We start from the raw sequence: 15,318 nt of genomic DNA, 5'->3' as shown, positions 1-15,318 counted from the left end.
TAGTGAAGAGCATTGTAGAGTCACTCGCTTCACTCAGGTTATGAAAGTGAATTATATTTACATGGTTCACCTGCAAAATCTAATAATTCTCATGATCTGGCTCTGTTGCCAGTAAATCTCTGCGTGTTATTAACGTTTGGGTTTACGATCGACCTTTAAACCTTCATGATTTGCTTAAGCCAGTGACTCAGCTCAGTCCCTCTTCCGGCACAGTTAGTGGACGTGTTTTACCTGAGGTGTCCTACATGAGATGTGAGCTGAATATAAATAATCTGCATGGGTTGCTCACGTGTCAGTGTCCGGCATGTTACACAAGACGGCCTGTAGATGGCAGCAAATCTCAATCTTAAGGACTAAATTGTGAACACAGTGAGGCGTCATGCTTTCATCTTGACAACTTTATTCCTGTCCTGCAATACATTTGTCACATGTCAAAGAGTAAATACATCTTAAATAGCTAAACAGTTGACATTTTCACAAATTCCTTTCACACCCCATTCCACAGTTTGCAAGGGAGAAACAAGCCCTTGATCCACTGTATCCTTGTGCAAAAATCCCAATGGTCCATATCGTCTTTGTCATGCCTGCCAGCATTTCAGACATGTATAATTGCTGTTTGCTGGCTTAGTATCCCTGTTGCAACATGACGGTCATACTCTAATGCAATGGGGATTGAATGCATAGATTAATGGTTCCGTAATAGATGTATTGTGTAGACGGGGGCGAGAATGAGCAAACTATCAGAGCTATAATTGAGTTACAAAGTCCAGATCCTTTTTCTCATGTGAATGTTTAGTACAGTGGATGAGAAATTAATGTTAAATGTGTGTGGACATTATTTCAATAGTGTGTTTGAATAAAACACAAGGCTTCTTTCGGAGCAAACAGTTGGAAAAGATATCAGACAACATCGAATGACAAACACATTCACAGTTCATATTTGTCCTCCAAGCCGAGAAACCAACAGTTAACTGAATGAAAAAAACAATTTGTACACCATCATCCACACAATTACTACATTAATCAGGTTTTTTTAAGCCATGTTATGTGAGGGAAAAGTCTTTTATCTGTACAAAATCAAATGGGTCAGGAGTAAAGAAATTGTCACTTCCCTTTTAAAGAGATGTCAAAATATAATCTCACGTCATTCAGGTATCTTATGATAACCTTTCACACAAGAGGTCTGAAATGTCTCATTGAGGTTTTTATGTTAAGCATGTTGACAAAACCTGCATGCGGCGTCAGAATCTGCGTCCGCCGTCATGCGTGATTGTGTCACCGTAAACCCAACGTGCGAAGTCTGGAGGAGTGAAAACAAGGAAACAGGAGCGAATTGAGAAAAACATTTTAAGGGGCTGACCTTTATATTCTTTTAATGGATTTTCATTTTCACAACTAGACCATCTGAATCAACTATGAGCGCAAGACACATCGGCTTATAGCAGGCTTTTTTTTCTTCTAAAGCAGTGGTTTTCAAACTGTGGCACATGTACCAAAAGGTTGAATTTGAAGAACCGCCTGGTGATACACCAGGGAATTCTGGAAATTTCAGCAAGAGAATAAAAACAATTGAAATGTATGAAAATGAAGTTTATTACAGCAAACAATTAGCAAATAAAATGTTTCAATTAAGATTAAGTTGAATTATTTTCTTTCTCAGAATTAGATGTTGGTACAAAAAGTTTGAGAACCACTGGACTTTAAGAATTATATTTCAGCCCTGTTAAAGACATTTAGACACACATGCCATTAATTAAAACAAAAAAAACTTTTTTTCTCATTGTTTTGGAGGACTTGGTTCGTCCTTTCTGGGTAAATTGAAACATCAAATTCTGTACAGTGCATGTTTAACTCGACATGCATCTCGACTTCTTTAGTGTGCAGACAAACATGAAAAACGATTATAGAACAGAAAGTGTTTGTCTCAGGTAGACTTCACTGCATACATGAGGTACAAACTCGCTAACAGATAAGGCAAGCTCCACAAAGAGCAGTCTTTTCTTTTAGGCATTAAATGAATGCAGTTACATTATGGACAGCACAAGCTAGTCAGTAATAAACAAAGCATCACAACTCCCAAACCCGACATCAATCACCTATCACCAGAACTTAATGGTTGCAAATATAGAATATTGTTTCTGACAAGATTAGCACCTGACATGTTATTGTTCCTTTAAGAGAGCTGAGGTGGCAACTGTGAAGAAGAAAAGAAAAAGAGTAGTTTGAGGATAGTTTGTGTGTTTGTGGTAAAACTGAAGTTACTGTCTGAGAAACTGACTGAGGCAGGACCTGTGGTGACTCCCTCTCCCCTCCTGGTGTGTGGGACTATGATATGATGAGACCTTCCTGGACCCTGATTCCTGAGCCTTATCAAAGAGGAATGATACTTGCAATCTAAACACAGCCGCAATTACTTCCCATATAGTTAATAACAGATGTACAACATACATACACACTAAACATGAAATTCAAGAAAAAAATCAACTGGTTGGTTTTGTTATCTTATCCATCACCATCATAGCCACTGCATAACTGTACAGGTGTGATGTTCTACAGGCAACCACTTGGTCTCAGCAGCTGCTGCTGACAGAATGCACTGTACCTCACCTTCCTAACCCAAGGTAGCAAGAAAATAAGTAGTCATGGGATATGGTTTATTTCCAATAATCTTGCATAAATTGGACAGTAAACAATCCTATTGCACCAGAATCTACACTAGCTATTACTATTATTATTATTCAACAAAGACAACCCTTACAAACATCTGGGGCTGTAATGAGAGAAGGCAGCTGCATTCTGGAAAAGTACATCTATCTTTCTTCTCACCATGAAACATCCGTCCATCTCCCAAGGAATTCCAACTACGTTGGACAGGTCAAGAAAAATGTCAAACTAAGTGTCAAACAAACACTCCTGCTCACTCCCAGTGCTCACTTTAAGATTCCCATCATCACAAAAAAGATCCATGAAAACAAAATGCAATGTCTTGTACAGCTAGACTAACCGTTAAACAACAACAAATGATAGTAATTCCCATGTGGCATCTCATGTCAGGCTGTATCCAGTTAAGTGAGGGGACTACACAGCCAGATCAGCAAACCAAAGGCAGGTAGAGCGAGATGGTGTGTGTGTTTAAGTAAGGGTGTTGGTATCTATAAATGTCCGTTCCATTTCAGTCCCTCAGTCCTTCCAGTGGGCAGGCAGGCAGGCAGGGGGGGGGGAGTGGAATCAGGCTTTCAAGGTGGGAGGGCGTCAGTGGTGCCCCCTTTCAAAACCAGTGTTGAGACTGAAAACAATAAGTTAGCAGGAACTTGTGGAGCTGCCCAGTGAGACTTCACTGGAGTTGACAAGAGTCATTAGTGGTGTTGCTCACAGGCAGGCATGGACCAAAACAGGGACTCAACTAGGCTGGTTCAGCTTAGACAACAGTCTCAATTCTCCTCCTTCCCATAGATGTCTATGGGTTCAGTCAGTTCCGGTGGTTTCCTTGAGAGGTTTTTCGATCACTCTCTTTCTGAAAAGTGTTTTTTATCATTCATCATTGAGTTTCCTCCTCCTATCTTCAAGTCCATGCGGCTGCTATGTGCTGTGGCGCCTCTGCAACTTGCAACAGTGAGCTGGAGAACAGAAGAAAGGCAGGAGAGGAAAATGTTAAGGGCCGTTTTATTGCTCTGGGAAAGAAATGACACATGAGCGATATTTAATTGTGAAATATGAGGTTTCGAGAATAGAAGTAACCAATGTACATATTACAACTGTGTTTAGATGGGAAACATCTGACCTGCATCACGATACCACACAGCGACAGCTCATACAGTCCTGACCACTCTCATCAGGGGGGTTCAGCTTCCTCAGCTTATGCTGTCTGATCTCCCGAACCAGTGTGTAGAAGGCATCCTCCACTCCCTACACACACACATACATGAAGACACACACACAAAGGTTATAAAGAAGAATCTGTGCGGTTACAGAGGTTAGTACTAAGAACACTTGACTGGACACCACTCATTACTGACAGCAAGCCCTCGCTGACTCGCCATTCAGAAGCCGGGCACCATTACCATGGCAACAGTGATCATTTCAGACACTGCAAATGAAGAAATCACAATGACCGAGAGAAGTTGTACCTCAAGTATTTGATAGGTCTGTATTTGAACGGCTGACACTGACAGCAGCAGCAGCACCACTGCTCCACTGAGTGCGAGTCTGTATGTAACTGCGTAACGTGTGACAGCGAGTCACGGCGGGAGCTGAGCGGCGCGCTGGCCTCTCCTTATGGGGCCGTTCAGACAGCTCTATTCTCTAGCCAAGGTAACCTGGCTATGACTCATTGCCTGCAGCATAATAAAATGTTCCCACAAACACAAATCACACCACACTGCAGGCCGTTCACACAAGCACAAAGTTATAGATACAGTTTTCAGCCTTTGTGAGAGCACACTGCTATTTGTCGGGGATCAACAGATATTCCAAACACCCGAAAACAGAATGAGAGAGGGAAAAGGAGCCTTGGACTACATGTAGGGGTGTTGGCTGTGTGAGGTGTGTTACTACCTGTCGTGTTTTGGCAGATGTCTCGATGTAAGGGATGCCGTAGGAGCGGGCCAGTTCCTGGGCTTGCCTGGTGTCGACGGTGCGGGCTGGCAGGTCACATTTGTTCCCCACGAGCACCATGGGAACGTCATCGGAGTCTTTCACACGTTTGATCTGTTCCCTGAATAGCGAAACAGAAAAACATTGAGGTCTCAGTCTCGGTGAATTAGTGCTCGCCGTTTAGTTTCCACATTAAGACTAGTCCCTTCACACGTCTAGGCATAAAGTCTCATTCATAGTGACAACTGTCTGGGATCCTCCCTGCTTAATAAACATCAGCTCCACCGCTGGAGACCAAGCCACCCGGGGTGCTTTAGGACCCTGAGGAAGAGCAGAGACCTGCCGGCGCTGGGCTGTGCTGCACTGCCGAAGGAGGAGGTGGAGAGGAGGGGAGGGGTGGGGGCGAGGGGGGTTGGGGTGGACAGCAGGCAGTCAGCAAACAGCATTACATCATCACTACAGCAGCCAGCGCCAAATGCCAGACGGCCAGAGGGGAACTGACAGAGAGGAGAGGGTCAGATCAATCCATCAGTTCAGCCCTGTGGCTGCTGCCTCTCTTCATCTCCCTCAGCCACATTACAGCAGCAGCAGCAGCACGTCGGCTTCACTCGGCCCTGCCCGGCGACACGCGGCCGCACACTGGAGGCCGCAGTCACCACAAAACATGCTACATACAGCGGCTACACCATTACAAGCTAAATAGGCTGCACCATAAATTGTATTAAAATTGGAATTGCAATATGAGAAGCATTTAAGCAACAAAATCAAAAAGCTTCTGCATCTGTTAGCCCGTCAAAGAGAATCATTTGACTCTAAATGGACCCCCACCACCCATTCCAGCACCCAGCACAGGATCTATGCGCGCTTTCAGGGAGTTGCACAATGGCTTTACAGTGACTTCAGCACTTCTGTTTAATGAGCCACAATCAAGGCCCGGGTTGCAGTGGCAGCAATCCAAAACAATCCACTTGCGATAAACTCAAAAACACTGCAAGAAAGAGGAAGAGTGGTAGTCAATATCTGCTCTCTTTACGGGCGGCACGCAAGACTGGCAATTGGGTCTAATGCCCTGAGAAACACAAAATGAGCCAAAGAGAGAGAGAGGGAGAGAGAGAGAGAGAGAGAACGCCGCCATCTCCACCTGAAACTCTCCCCCCTCCCCCTCTCTCACTCTCTCACTCTCTCACTCTCTCCCTCTCCTTCCCTGCCCTTGGGAGTGCTCCCTCTCCCCTCTCCTCTAATTGAGTTAGGATCGATTTCATTGGCATCGTGCTGTAATCCTCCAGTTGGGGGCTAAGCTTTCTTTAGCCGTGTTAAACGCTACAGCATGACATCACCTCGCTACTGCAGAGAGCTGGCACACACACACACACACACACACACACACACCTGACCAGCTCGGTGACCTTGCCAGGAAACACACATCTCCACACACACACACACACACACACACACACACACCAAAATCCCACAAGCGGTAGACGCCTAAATGCTCAGTGCTCTGCTTTTTCCTGTTGCTGTGACACACACCTGTACTGATGAATGTCCTCAAAAGACTTTGTGTTATTGATGGCGAAGACGCAGAGGAACCCCTCCCCCGTCCTCATGTACTGGTCCCTCATGGCGCTGTACTCCTCCTGACCTGCAGTGTCCAGGATGTCCAGCAGACAGGTCTCTCCGTCGATGACTACCTGTTTCCTGTACGAGTCCTGCGAAAACACGGTGCAAATGAGAGCTTTGTGAATTTGATGATGAATTTATGGACACAGACAGACACTCTGTGGCTTGAGCCCGGAACGTCCCACGGCCGCCATTAATTCACTGTACAGTTGCAGGGGCCAGATGAACGGCCAGATATCAGAGGAGCTGGAATCGCTGGAGCGAATGCTTAGCCTTCCATCACGCAGTCACAAAAACATGAAGTGCTGTCCCTTTGTTTGTGAGAGCATAGGGGCCAGGAATGCAAATATACAAAAAGGACATTGTCCGGCCCAAGGCAGGCGTGGTGAGAAAGAGAGAATGAGCGGAGACAGAGAGCCAGAGAGAGAGCGAGAGAGAGAGAGAGAGAGAGAGAGAGAGAGAGAGAGAGAGAGATAGAGAGAGAGAGAGAGAGGGGAAAAGCAGACATTCTCTCTGGTTTGTTCCCCCTTTTTCCAAAGTCCTTTTTCCCATCAGTAAAAATCAATAATTACAAATAAACAAAATAAGTAATTTCTTCCAAATGACGGCCAGGACCTTGTTTTTCGATTGTACATTAAATAAGATGGTTGGGAGCGAACGTTTGTCTCAGCAGGGCCCACAGGAGTTTGTTTATTAATGAGTGTGTGTGATGGTACTTCTTCATGGCTGGTGTGTATGCATGGGCGGATGCATTAAGACTAAACCTATACGGCCGTCGCCATGAACAACCACACTCCCGACCGGGGAGCCTTTTAACAGATGGATGCGGTACCTCGATGGTTGGGTCGTACTCGTCCACAAAGTGGTTCTGGATGAGCTGTATGGTGAGAGCGCTCTTGCCCACGCCTCCAGCTCCGACCACCACCAGCTTATACTCCGTCATCTTTGCCGCGGCTGCTTACCACACGCACAACGCCACACCTGGAAGAGAGAGAGAGGGCGGGGAGGGAGGAGAGAGAGAGAGAGGTGCAGGTTAGTGCGTTAACCAAAAAAACACACACACACACACACACAGTTAAGTTTGAAAAGAACATTCAAAGCACATAGGGCTGTGACCAATGTTGCAGACAACACATATATTTGCATGAATCCCCAGTAGTGAGACACATTAGCGGTGCGTGCGTGTGTGTGCGTGTAGTGGGGGTTGAGGTTGAGACCCTCAGAGGGGAATGCGAAAAATGTGCTGAAGGTACTCAATGTTCCAATCCTCTCCCGCTCTAACGCGAGCGGCGAGAGAGTATGTGTGAGAGGGGGAGGGAGGGAGAGGAGGGGCGCGACACTGGCAGACTGATCCGCATCACTCAGCTGCACATTAGTGATGCCTACCTGAGGAGCTTAGAGGGGACGAGCTGGAGAGCGCGTCAGAGAGCAGCTACGTGACACGCAGAGCCACGCCGAGGACACGCCGCACTTAGTCGAGTGCAGAAAATGCGTTCTTTAAAAGAATCGACATTTAAAATCATCTTGAAGGCGATGTCACCGATTGTTCCTTTCCTACAAGGATTCTTGAGAGCCATTAGCTTTTTCAGAGGCATCAGTGCCCAGCAACAGAGCAGAGCAGAGCAGAGCAGAGCAGAGCAGGCAGAGGGTTTTATGATTCCAGGTGTGCCTCTACATGCCCCTGTGGAGCCAGTGAGCCCACTAAACAGGTCTGGTCAATAAGGGCGGACCACTCTGCACATGAATCAAGTCATGTTTGGAGAGAAACATGTTTGGTGATGTCAGGATCTTACGCAATGTAGGTTAGCACTGGCTTTACTTGATATCAGGAGCCTGATAGCCATCTGAAAACAACAGGAAATGTCAAACAATTCTGGATTACTGACAGCTAACAAATTCCAAGAACATTTCCAACAGGGCGGAACACGCAAAGGTAAACAGAGATTTAACGTTTAATCAGTCAGGGATATTTTGTACCACTCAGCTTGAGAAACAAAGTGACGCCTAAAACACAACGGCATACTGCAACAACTGGCAGCTAAATAGATGGATGCATGCGACTATCGAGTCAGCTGGGAGCGCGCATACCCGAGCCAATACAAAGGCGCACACACGCACACACACACACACACACACACACACACACACACACACACACACACACACACACACACACGCACGCACGCACACGCACACGCACACGCACACACACACACACACACACGCACACGCACACGCACACGCACACGCACACACACACACACACACACGCACACACACACACACACACACACACACACAAGCAAGCCCTGACATCACCACTCCCACACTGCTGGGCAGTAAAATTCCAGGCTAGGTGAGTCAGGAATGAGGGAATGTGGTCATATGGGTGTCGCCACAGAACAGATGATCGGGAATGAAACGCGTGACTCAGCTTATTACCAATTACCAAAATCCACACCGCAAACATGACCTGATAACAGACATCTGGCAGACGGCTATGTGCGTAATGAGTCAGAATACGTACTGGGCTGATTTCTGTAAGATCAAATCAGATGGAAGCGATTCGCCTGAACGCAATCTGTAAAAGACGGGAGGAGGAAATCCTGCTGGGGCAGCTGGAGGAGCCGTCACTGCTTTAGTCTGACGTCACAGCGGAGAGGAGAATGGAGGCGTTTGTGTGACGGCAGAGGGGAAACTACACTTTCTCTGGTTGCATGTAGGCGAGTCGCTGCGTTGACATCTGAACGTCGGTGATCGGTACCGCATGCCGTCGCTACTTTGGACACAAACCAGAACCGTGTAGCCGATATGCAGTCACAACAACAGACTTGTATGATGTTCATCCCCTGGGGCCCTGTCTACATCAGCCCCACCCTGACATCCCCCCCCACACACACACAGAAAAAGAGGCTGCTCGTGCCGCGTCGTTCAGGCATCTTTGTTCACATGGAGCAAGGTCATGCGGGGTTAAACGTCTCGACCTGCTTCAGGAGGAAATCAGTAACGCGATTCACCTTCTGCAGCGTGTAATCAATCTGTCACTATTCCTCGTGTACCAGAGGTCGCGTTTGCTCTTTCGCCTTCTCCGGGCCACTAAAACGCAGACTCTCGCGTCGAACGGCTCTAAACATCGACTCGCTCGTCTGGGCTGAACACAACACGCACGCCCTGTCTCTTGTGCTTTCTCTCTCAAAGGGAAACACACATGCAGACACACACACACACACACACACACACAGACACACACAGACACACACACACACACACAGAGAGAGCTGCAGTGGCTCTTTCACTGATAGGTGACGTCACCACGGCGGCCTCTGGAAAGTTCAACCAGAAGGCAAAACACAGAGCATCCAGAGAAACCCATTGCTTTAACGTGGAAACAAAAGCAACCGGCAACTCAACGGAACTGTACCCGTATGTGAGGGTGTGTGAGTGTGAGTGCATCAGCAGGAGCAACTTTCTCCTCCGTTTGTGTTTTTGGTTGAGCGTGAGAGTCGGACTGAGTGACTGTGTCGATGTGGGAGAGGGTTAACATTAGCTCGGTCTAAGATTGGCTCACCGCTGTTAATGATTGTCAGAAAAGTAGACTTGCTGACTAAAGACGCTTTGTTGGTTTTATTCATTCACACAGACACACACACACACCAGTGAGCCACTAGCTGCTTTAATGGAACAGGTAGCTCGGCGCTCCATCACCAATATCAACAGTGCTCCCCACCTTCCTGAGGCCCCCCACCCCCCTCTGCTATAATTCTCAAGCACAACAGGAAGGGAATTACCCCGAACCCTCAATCTAGCGGCCAAACATTTAGCTTCCTTTTTCCCTCCGTGTAAATAAATCAACCTGGTACAGGGAGCAGCTCGGCCCTGGCAGGAGCACAGAGGCCGTGGAGGAGCCGAGGAGCCGTTCCTTACTCCTCACACCGCCTCCTGTACCAAATAAAACAGCAGCTGTGTGCAGAGGAGAGACTTGCACTGGGCAGACACACAGACACACACTGGCGGGCACACACACACACACACTGGCACAGGAGGAGACCTTGTAAGCTATGAGCTCACACGAGGGCCAAGGATTCACCACAGGGCTCACCGGCGTCTGCTTCAGTTCGGTCTGGAGGCAGCGTGGAAAAAAGCGGATGGTGTGATAATTGGAGAGAGAAAGTGGGTTTTGTTGGATTTAGGGCTGGAACCTATGGTTTAATGTTTTGATGACGTTGTTGTGTGTCGTGACGACGTTGCCTGAACAACAACTACTAAATGAATCCTCACCTTTAAGAAGCTGGGGGTGTTTGTGATGTCTACAGGATAAAAGGTCTTTAAAAACCAACAGCTTATTGAAGCGTGTGGCTTTGTTTCAGTGCCATAACTGATCCAGCCTCATTCTGCTGCACCGTCTCAATCCATTCAGCTGTGACAGACGGGCCACGTCTCGGCACTGACGGGAGATTGATGACGGTCGGCGGGGACGAAGGCGACGTTTGCTATTAACCAAATGGACTCATCAGCAGTTTTAGGCTTGAGGGATATGAACACTCAACCCATTCTGCTCTGGTGTGACCGACCCCACCTGGACCAGAACACTTCATAATCCTGACTCCTCATCACCTCGACCTTCACCTCTCCACACTCGTTCGTTCCCGGCTTAATGAGGTGTCGTACTTCCTGTAAGAGGGGTAACAAAACTCGCCACTATACGCAGCCTTCAACAATATCAATCCCGGGATTCAAACTTTAAATTGAAGCCTTAATCCTTTAGTTTAACTCCTTGACACCGACACAAACCCACACATGGCCCTGGATTTGACCCGGTTGGCCTTTGAGGTGCCTCCAATTCAAATTCTAAGCTTGCATTTGCCAAATCATTAAAATGTATCGTTGAATATGCAAATTGCACACACCTAAGGAAACAGACAGCTGTGTCTTCTCCTCTCCCATCTAGGCCATGGCAGCAGATGATTAATAATCCACACGTACATATGGAGATGAATAGCTAAATGAATCATTGATAGAGTTGCTGTTCTGCGTTCTGTGAGCCACTTCTTGTCACTGAGGGGCTTAAACTGTACCGGTCTTTGTACAGAGAGAGAGAGAGAGAGAGAGAGAGAGGGAAGGAGCGATGAGGACGAGGACGCAGCCACACGGGATCATGAATCTTCATGGCACACTCATCCTTCTACACACCAAGAACTCATTATCTACATTTCTGTTTACTCCCTACAGCACATTAACCCCTCTGCCTCCTTCTGTGGTCTTAAATTTTCATATTGTACGTTATTATTTACAATTACATTACAATTATTGTCAGTACAACCTCCACAGATCGTTATTGCGCAACAGTTGTCCCCATTTGGACACCTACTAACACACGAGTAGACCTAGTCGTCTCCAAATCCCGGACCTACTGCCCACTCATGTCTGCATGGCTGCTCCCTTTTTGATCAAGGAGCAATATTTCTGTGTTTGGGGTGGGGTATTTATAGCTCGCCACCTCCAGCCTGGGAAATTAACAGTTCATTTTGAAACCCTAGAGCTCAGCCTGGACCCGGAGGATAATCTTACATGACAGCTTACTGAGGGTGCGAGCACGGAGCAGCGAGAGGTGAAGGGAGAAGAGTGGCTCTGGGTGAGGGAGGGAGGGAGCTACTCTTATATGCCAAGGGCACAGCAAAGCACAAGAGGAGGTGGTCAACCTGAAATAAATGAATAAAAATAAATAAATTACTTAAACTGCCCCGCCTCCTCGTGTCAAACCCAGTATGCCCAGTATCCATGAAATGGCTCCAGTACATTTCTTCATTCTTAAAGATCTATGAGTTCATTTGAATATTAATCACCAAAACAATATCCCAGTACTTCAAGGAACACACACACAGTAGAAGACGTGAGGCACAAGAATCAACATCTTTCTCCATGTGCATTCTGCTCTCCATTAAAATGCTTAATTGGTTAAAGAATCCATACTTGCAGAGCCACAAGCCCACTACAGAGATAATAGATTTTTAATGGAGCGATGATGGTAAGGAGACCCTCTCCAGGGAGGTATCACAGTCCAATACTCAGAGTCCAAGACCCATCCTGGAGCCTCGACAGCCCTCCACCTCCCCCCACTGCTTTCCAATGACATCATCCTCCTGAACGACACCCAAACATAACCATGACCAGCACTGTTGTGCTCTTTAAAGCCAATGAAACACAAGTACACGAGGGCAGAAACTATTCAGAATCATTAAATCCAGAAATCAATGCACATCTGACGATACAGCTTTAAGAGATAACCCTTTATTCACCGTGAACAATGGTATATGTGACAGACAGGCAGAGAAAATGTCAACACTGTGTTGCGCAACACTGGGAAAATTATGTTCAGGGGAATATTTGGAGGAGCTCATTGTAAACATTTAGACAGCTAGTTTGTACATGCTTACACCAGCCACTCCTCAAGGCTCTGGAGTCTGGGTGACCTTTTCCCTACTGGGTCATTCTCTCAGCTTGTTGGGCAGGGGAGATGGTGGAGGCAGCAGCAGAGATGAAAAGGACAGCTGACCTCCACACAAAGGGCTGCCAGTTAGAGAAACCACAAGGCTCCTCAGACACTAAACACCTCCAAAATCATTAGCTGCCTTTTCGCAAGCCGAGAAATGTGTGAATGTTTCCTTGTTTGAGTGTGTTTGTGTGAGTGTATGCGCACATATAAAAGCATTCAGTACAAATACATGCCAGTTGAATAAACAACGCAGCCAGTGAACTGGCAGAAGGCCCTTCCAACCATTCAGTCAGCTCTCCAATGAAAAATGACACACTCCAACCTCTGCCTTTATCATCACTCATTCAACAATGCAACATGGAACAGAACAAGACGTAGGGCAGTGAACAAAGGCTGTGTCAAGTCAGGACTATGAGAGCACTTAGTATCTGAGAAGCTGTCCTTAAATGGTGCAAGCCAATATGCCCGTGAGCGTTACCAGGGCCCTCTTTCAACCTCACACACACACACTGCTGGATCACAACTGAAAGCTTCACCAATGAGAGCATCAGCATGGAGTGTAATTTGGGGATCCACAAGACACTCTGCTGGGTAGCACCTAGATGATGGACGGACTAGCTCCAGCTGTTTTTCCAGCTGCCCAAATTCTTGCCTTAAGACAGACTAAACCCTGCTGCCACTGATGTCAATTTCATGCAACCGACACCTCTATAGACTAGAACTGAGACCTCTATAATGACATCTAGACTAATATATTCTGGTCTTTAGGAAAAACCATAAATGGTGAAACAATTACTTTATCGCAAAAACTGTTTTGACTGATTTCAATCGTTTATCAGGCGAATATTAAATTTTTCTGGTTCCAGCTTCTCAAATGTGAAGATTCCCCTTCTCTATTTGATATCAATTATTAAAGAAGCTGTATTGATTAATCAGATGAGAGCAGTAACAAGTTGAAGTCCTGGTGTTACATGTTGTTGTCATAGGCAGTGGCGTGGAAATAGAAAGGTAAACAAACACACACACCAACTAACACAATTCCTCTTCGTTTTCAGTTTAGTTTCACAATAACACACTTTGATGTCACTTTGCACGGTGAATACTGGGAATTCCGATTAAGATTTCGATCCACATACGATCGACACGTCATTCTCCCTTCATCCAACTTACTAAACAAACGGTCCAAAGCGCCTGTAGAGTAAACGTGATGTCAGATCAGCCTTTCCTGATGCGTTGTAATGGAATCTAACTTCCGCAGTGCTACAGTTTTTACTCAGTGTGACGGGGCGTCACCCTGCTCGTCTGTGTGCCACTATCGTCAGTATCGTTCCACTGAATTCTGTGTTTACCCAGGAAACATTGCGGATCACAGACACAACAAAATTCGCACTATATGCTTATTTACATTCTGTCGCGTTCCGTTTAAAAACGAGGTGCAGTCTTTTTTTCTCTGACCCAAGTTTAAACACCCAAACTCAAAGGGCGAATGTTTACCCAAATTGGTTCAAAATGACGCAAACAGAGCTCCATAAACATTGGTAACACGTCGCCGGGGCGAACGGCAGACATGAGCTCCAGCGGGAGGCGCAGAGAAAGGCAGAGAGTTTGCCGGGTGTGTATTTAAATGTTGTGATAGCTAGCATAAGGTTTTAACTACGAACCGTAATCTCATGGTCTCAAGAAACACAAAAAGCGTAAAAGGGAGCCGACATATTCCTCACACAACAATGTGCACTGCATACTTACAACAAGCAGAGGTCTAATTAGCGACAACAGGGACGTTTTCTTCAACCAGGGAGGGAAAAAAATGTTCCAACTCTAAAGCCTCGCAGCTCCAGTCAGATAAAAACAATAATTCTTGGTCTCGTTCCCGCCGTCCTCAGATATTTAGGCCTTATTCTCTCCCAGAAACTGTTGGGTTTTCAGTAAAATACACAGAGGCATTCATTGACTCTGGCTAAAATGAACCCGCGTTGAACAATGTGCTTCCACAGAGAGAGAGAGAGAGAGAGAGAGGGAGAGAGAGCGAGGATGAGGAGTGTGGAGCCCACGCCCAGCGCTATCAAACACAGAAACGCCCAGTTACCCTGAACGTTACTGTTGCATTCATGTACTGTCGGATTTATTCGGAGGTGTCGTCCCTAAAAAGTATCCCGCCAGGAATGCAGAGGAAAAACACCGGGATTTAGGCGACAGAAAGTGCTAACTATATTATAAAAGTGTTTTTTAAACGTTAATGGACCACCGATAATTGTTGTTACAGAGTTAAATTTTGAATTATTATAATTTATTGCAAACATTTGGTAGCAGGCGTGTCATAAAGGAGAGAGTAGAACGTAGGCGTTGGTTACACTCGAAACAATACGAATGAATAACATTAGGCTAATTGTTATGCTGACTATCCCTTGAATTTAGGAGTAACAACAAGTTTCTTTTTATGTAAATGTTATGTAAACTTTTATCCATGTAGACAACAAAGTCACAACCATGAATATTAATATTGTTCTTCGAATCCATGTATATGTTTTAATGATTCAAGACGTAGCAGGCCTTTTTGATGTGAATTTACACGAAAACAACTGGTTTCTATACATAAGTACACTTCATATCCC

The 15,318-nt window shown here is 46.1% G+C and overlaps 1 protein-coding gene across 1 annotated transcript; it reads right to left on the bottom strand.

The window, feature by feature from the left end:
• Positions 1-380: 380 nt before the first annotated feature.
• Positions 381-14,727, bottom strand: hrasa (HRas proto-oncogene, GTPase a). The gene is made up of 6 exons (XM_076137048.1): positions 14,453-14,727; positions 7,046-7,194; positions 6,124-6,302; positions 4,555-4,714; positions 3,782-3,906; positions 381-3,617 (listed from the first exon to the last, which is right to left on the bottom strand). The coding sequence occupies exons 2-5, from the start codon at positions 7,154-7,156 to the stop codon at positions 3,787-3,789; spliced, it is 570 nt and encodes a 189-aa protein (XP_075993163.1). The 5' UTR covers positions 7,157-7,194; positions 14,453-14,727; the 3' UTR covers positions 381-3,617; positions 3,782-3,786.
• Between the last annotated feature and the right edge of the window lie 591 nt (positions 14,728-15,318).

The sequence above is a fragment of the Genypterus blacodes genome, unplaced genomic scaffold (assembly GCF_046128005.1).
Source record: "Genypterus blacodes isolate CSIRO-AG114 ecotype Tasmania unplaced genomic scaffold, CSIRO-AGI_Gbla_v1 ptg000015l_1, whole genome shotgun sequence".
NCBI classification, from domain to species: Eukaryota; Metazoa; Chordata; class Actinopteri; order Ophidiiformes; family Ophidiidae; genus Genypterus; species Genypterus blacodes.
The sequence above is the reverse complement of the archived record's forward strand: the minus strand, read 5'-3'. Positions and strand labels throughout refer to the sequence as shown.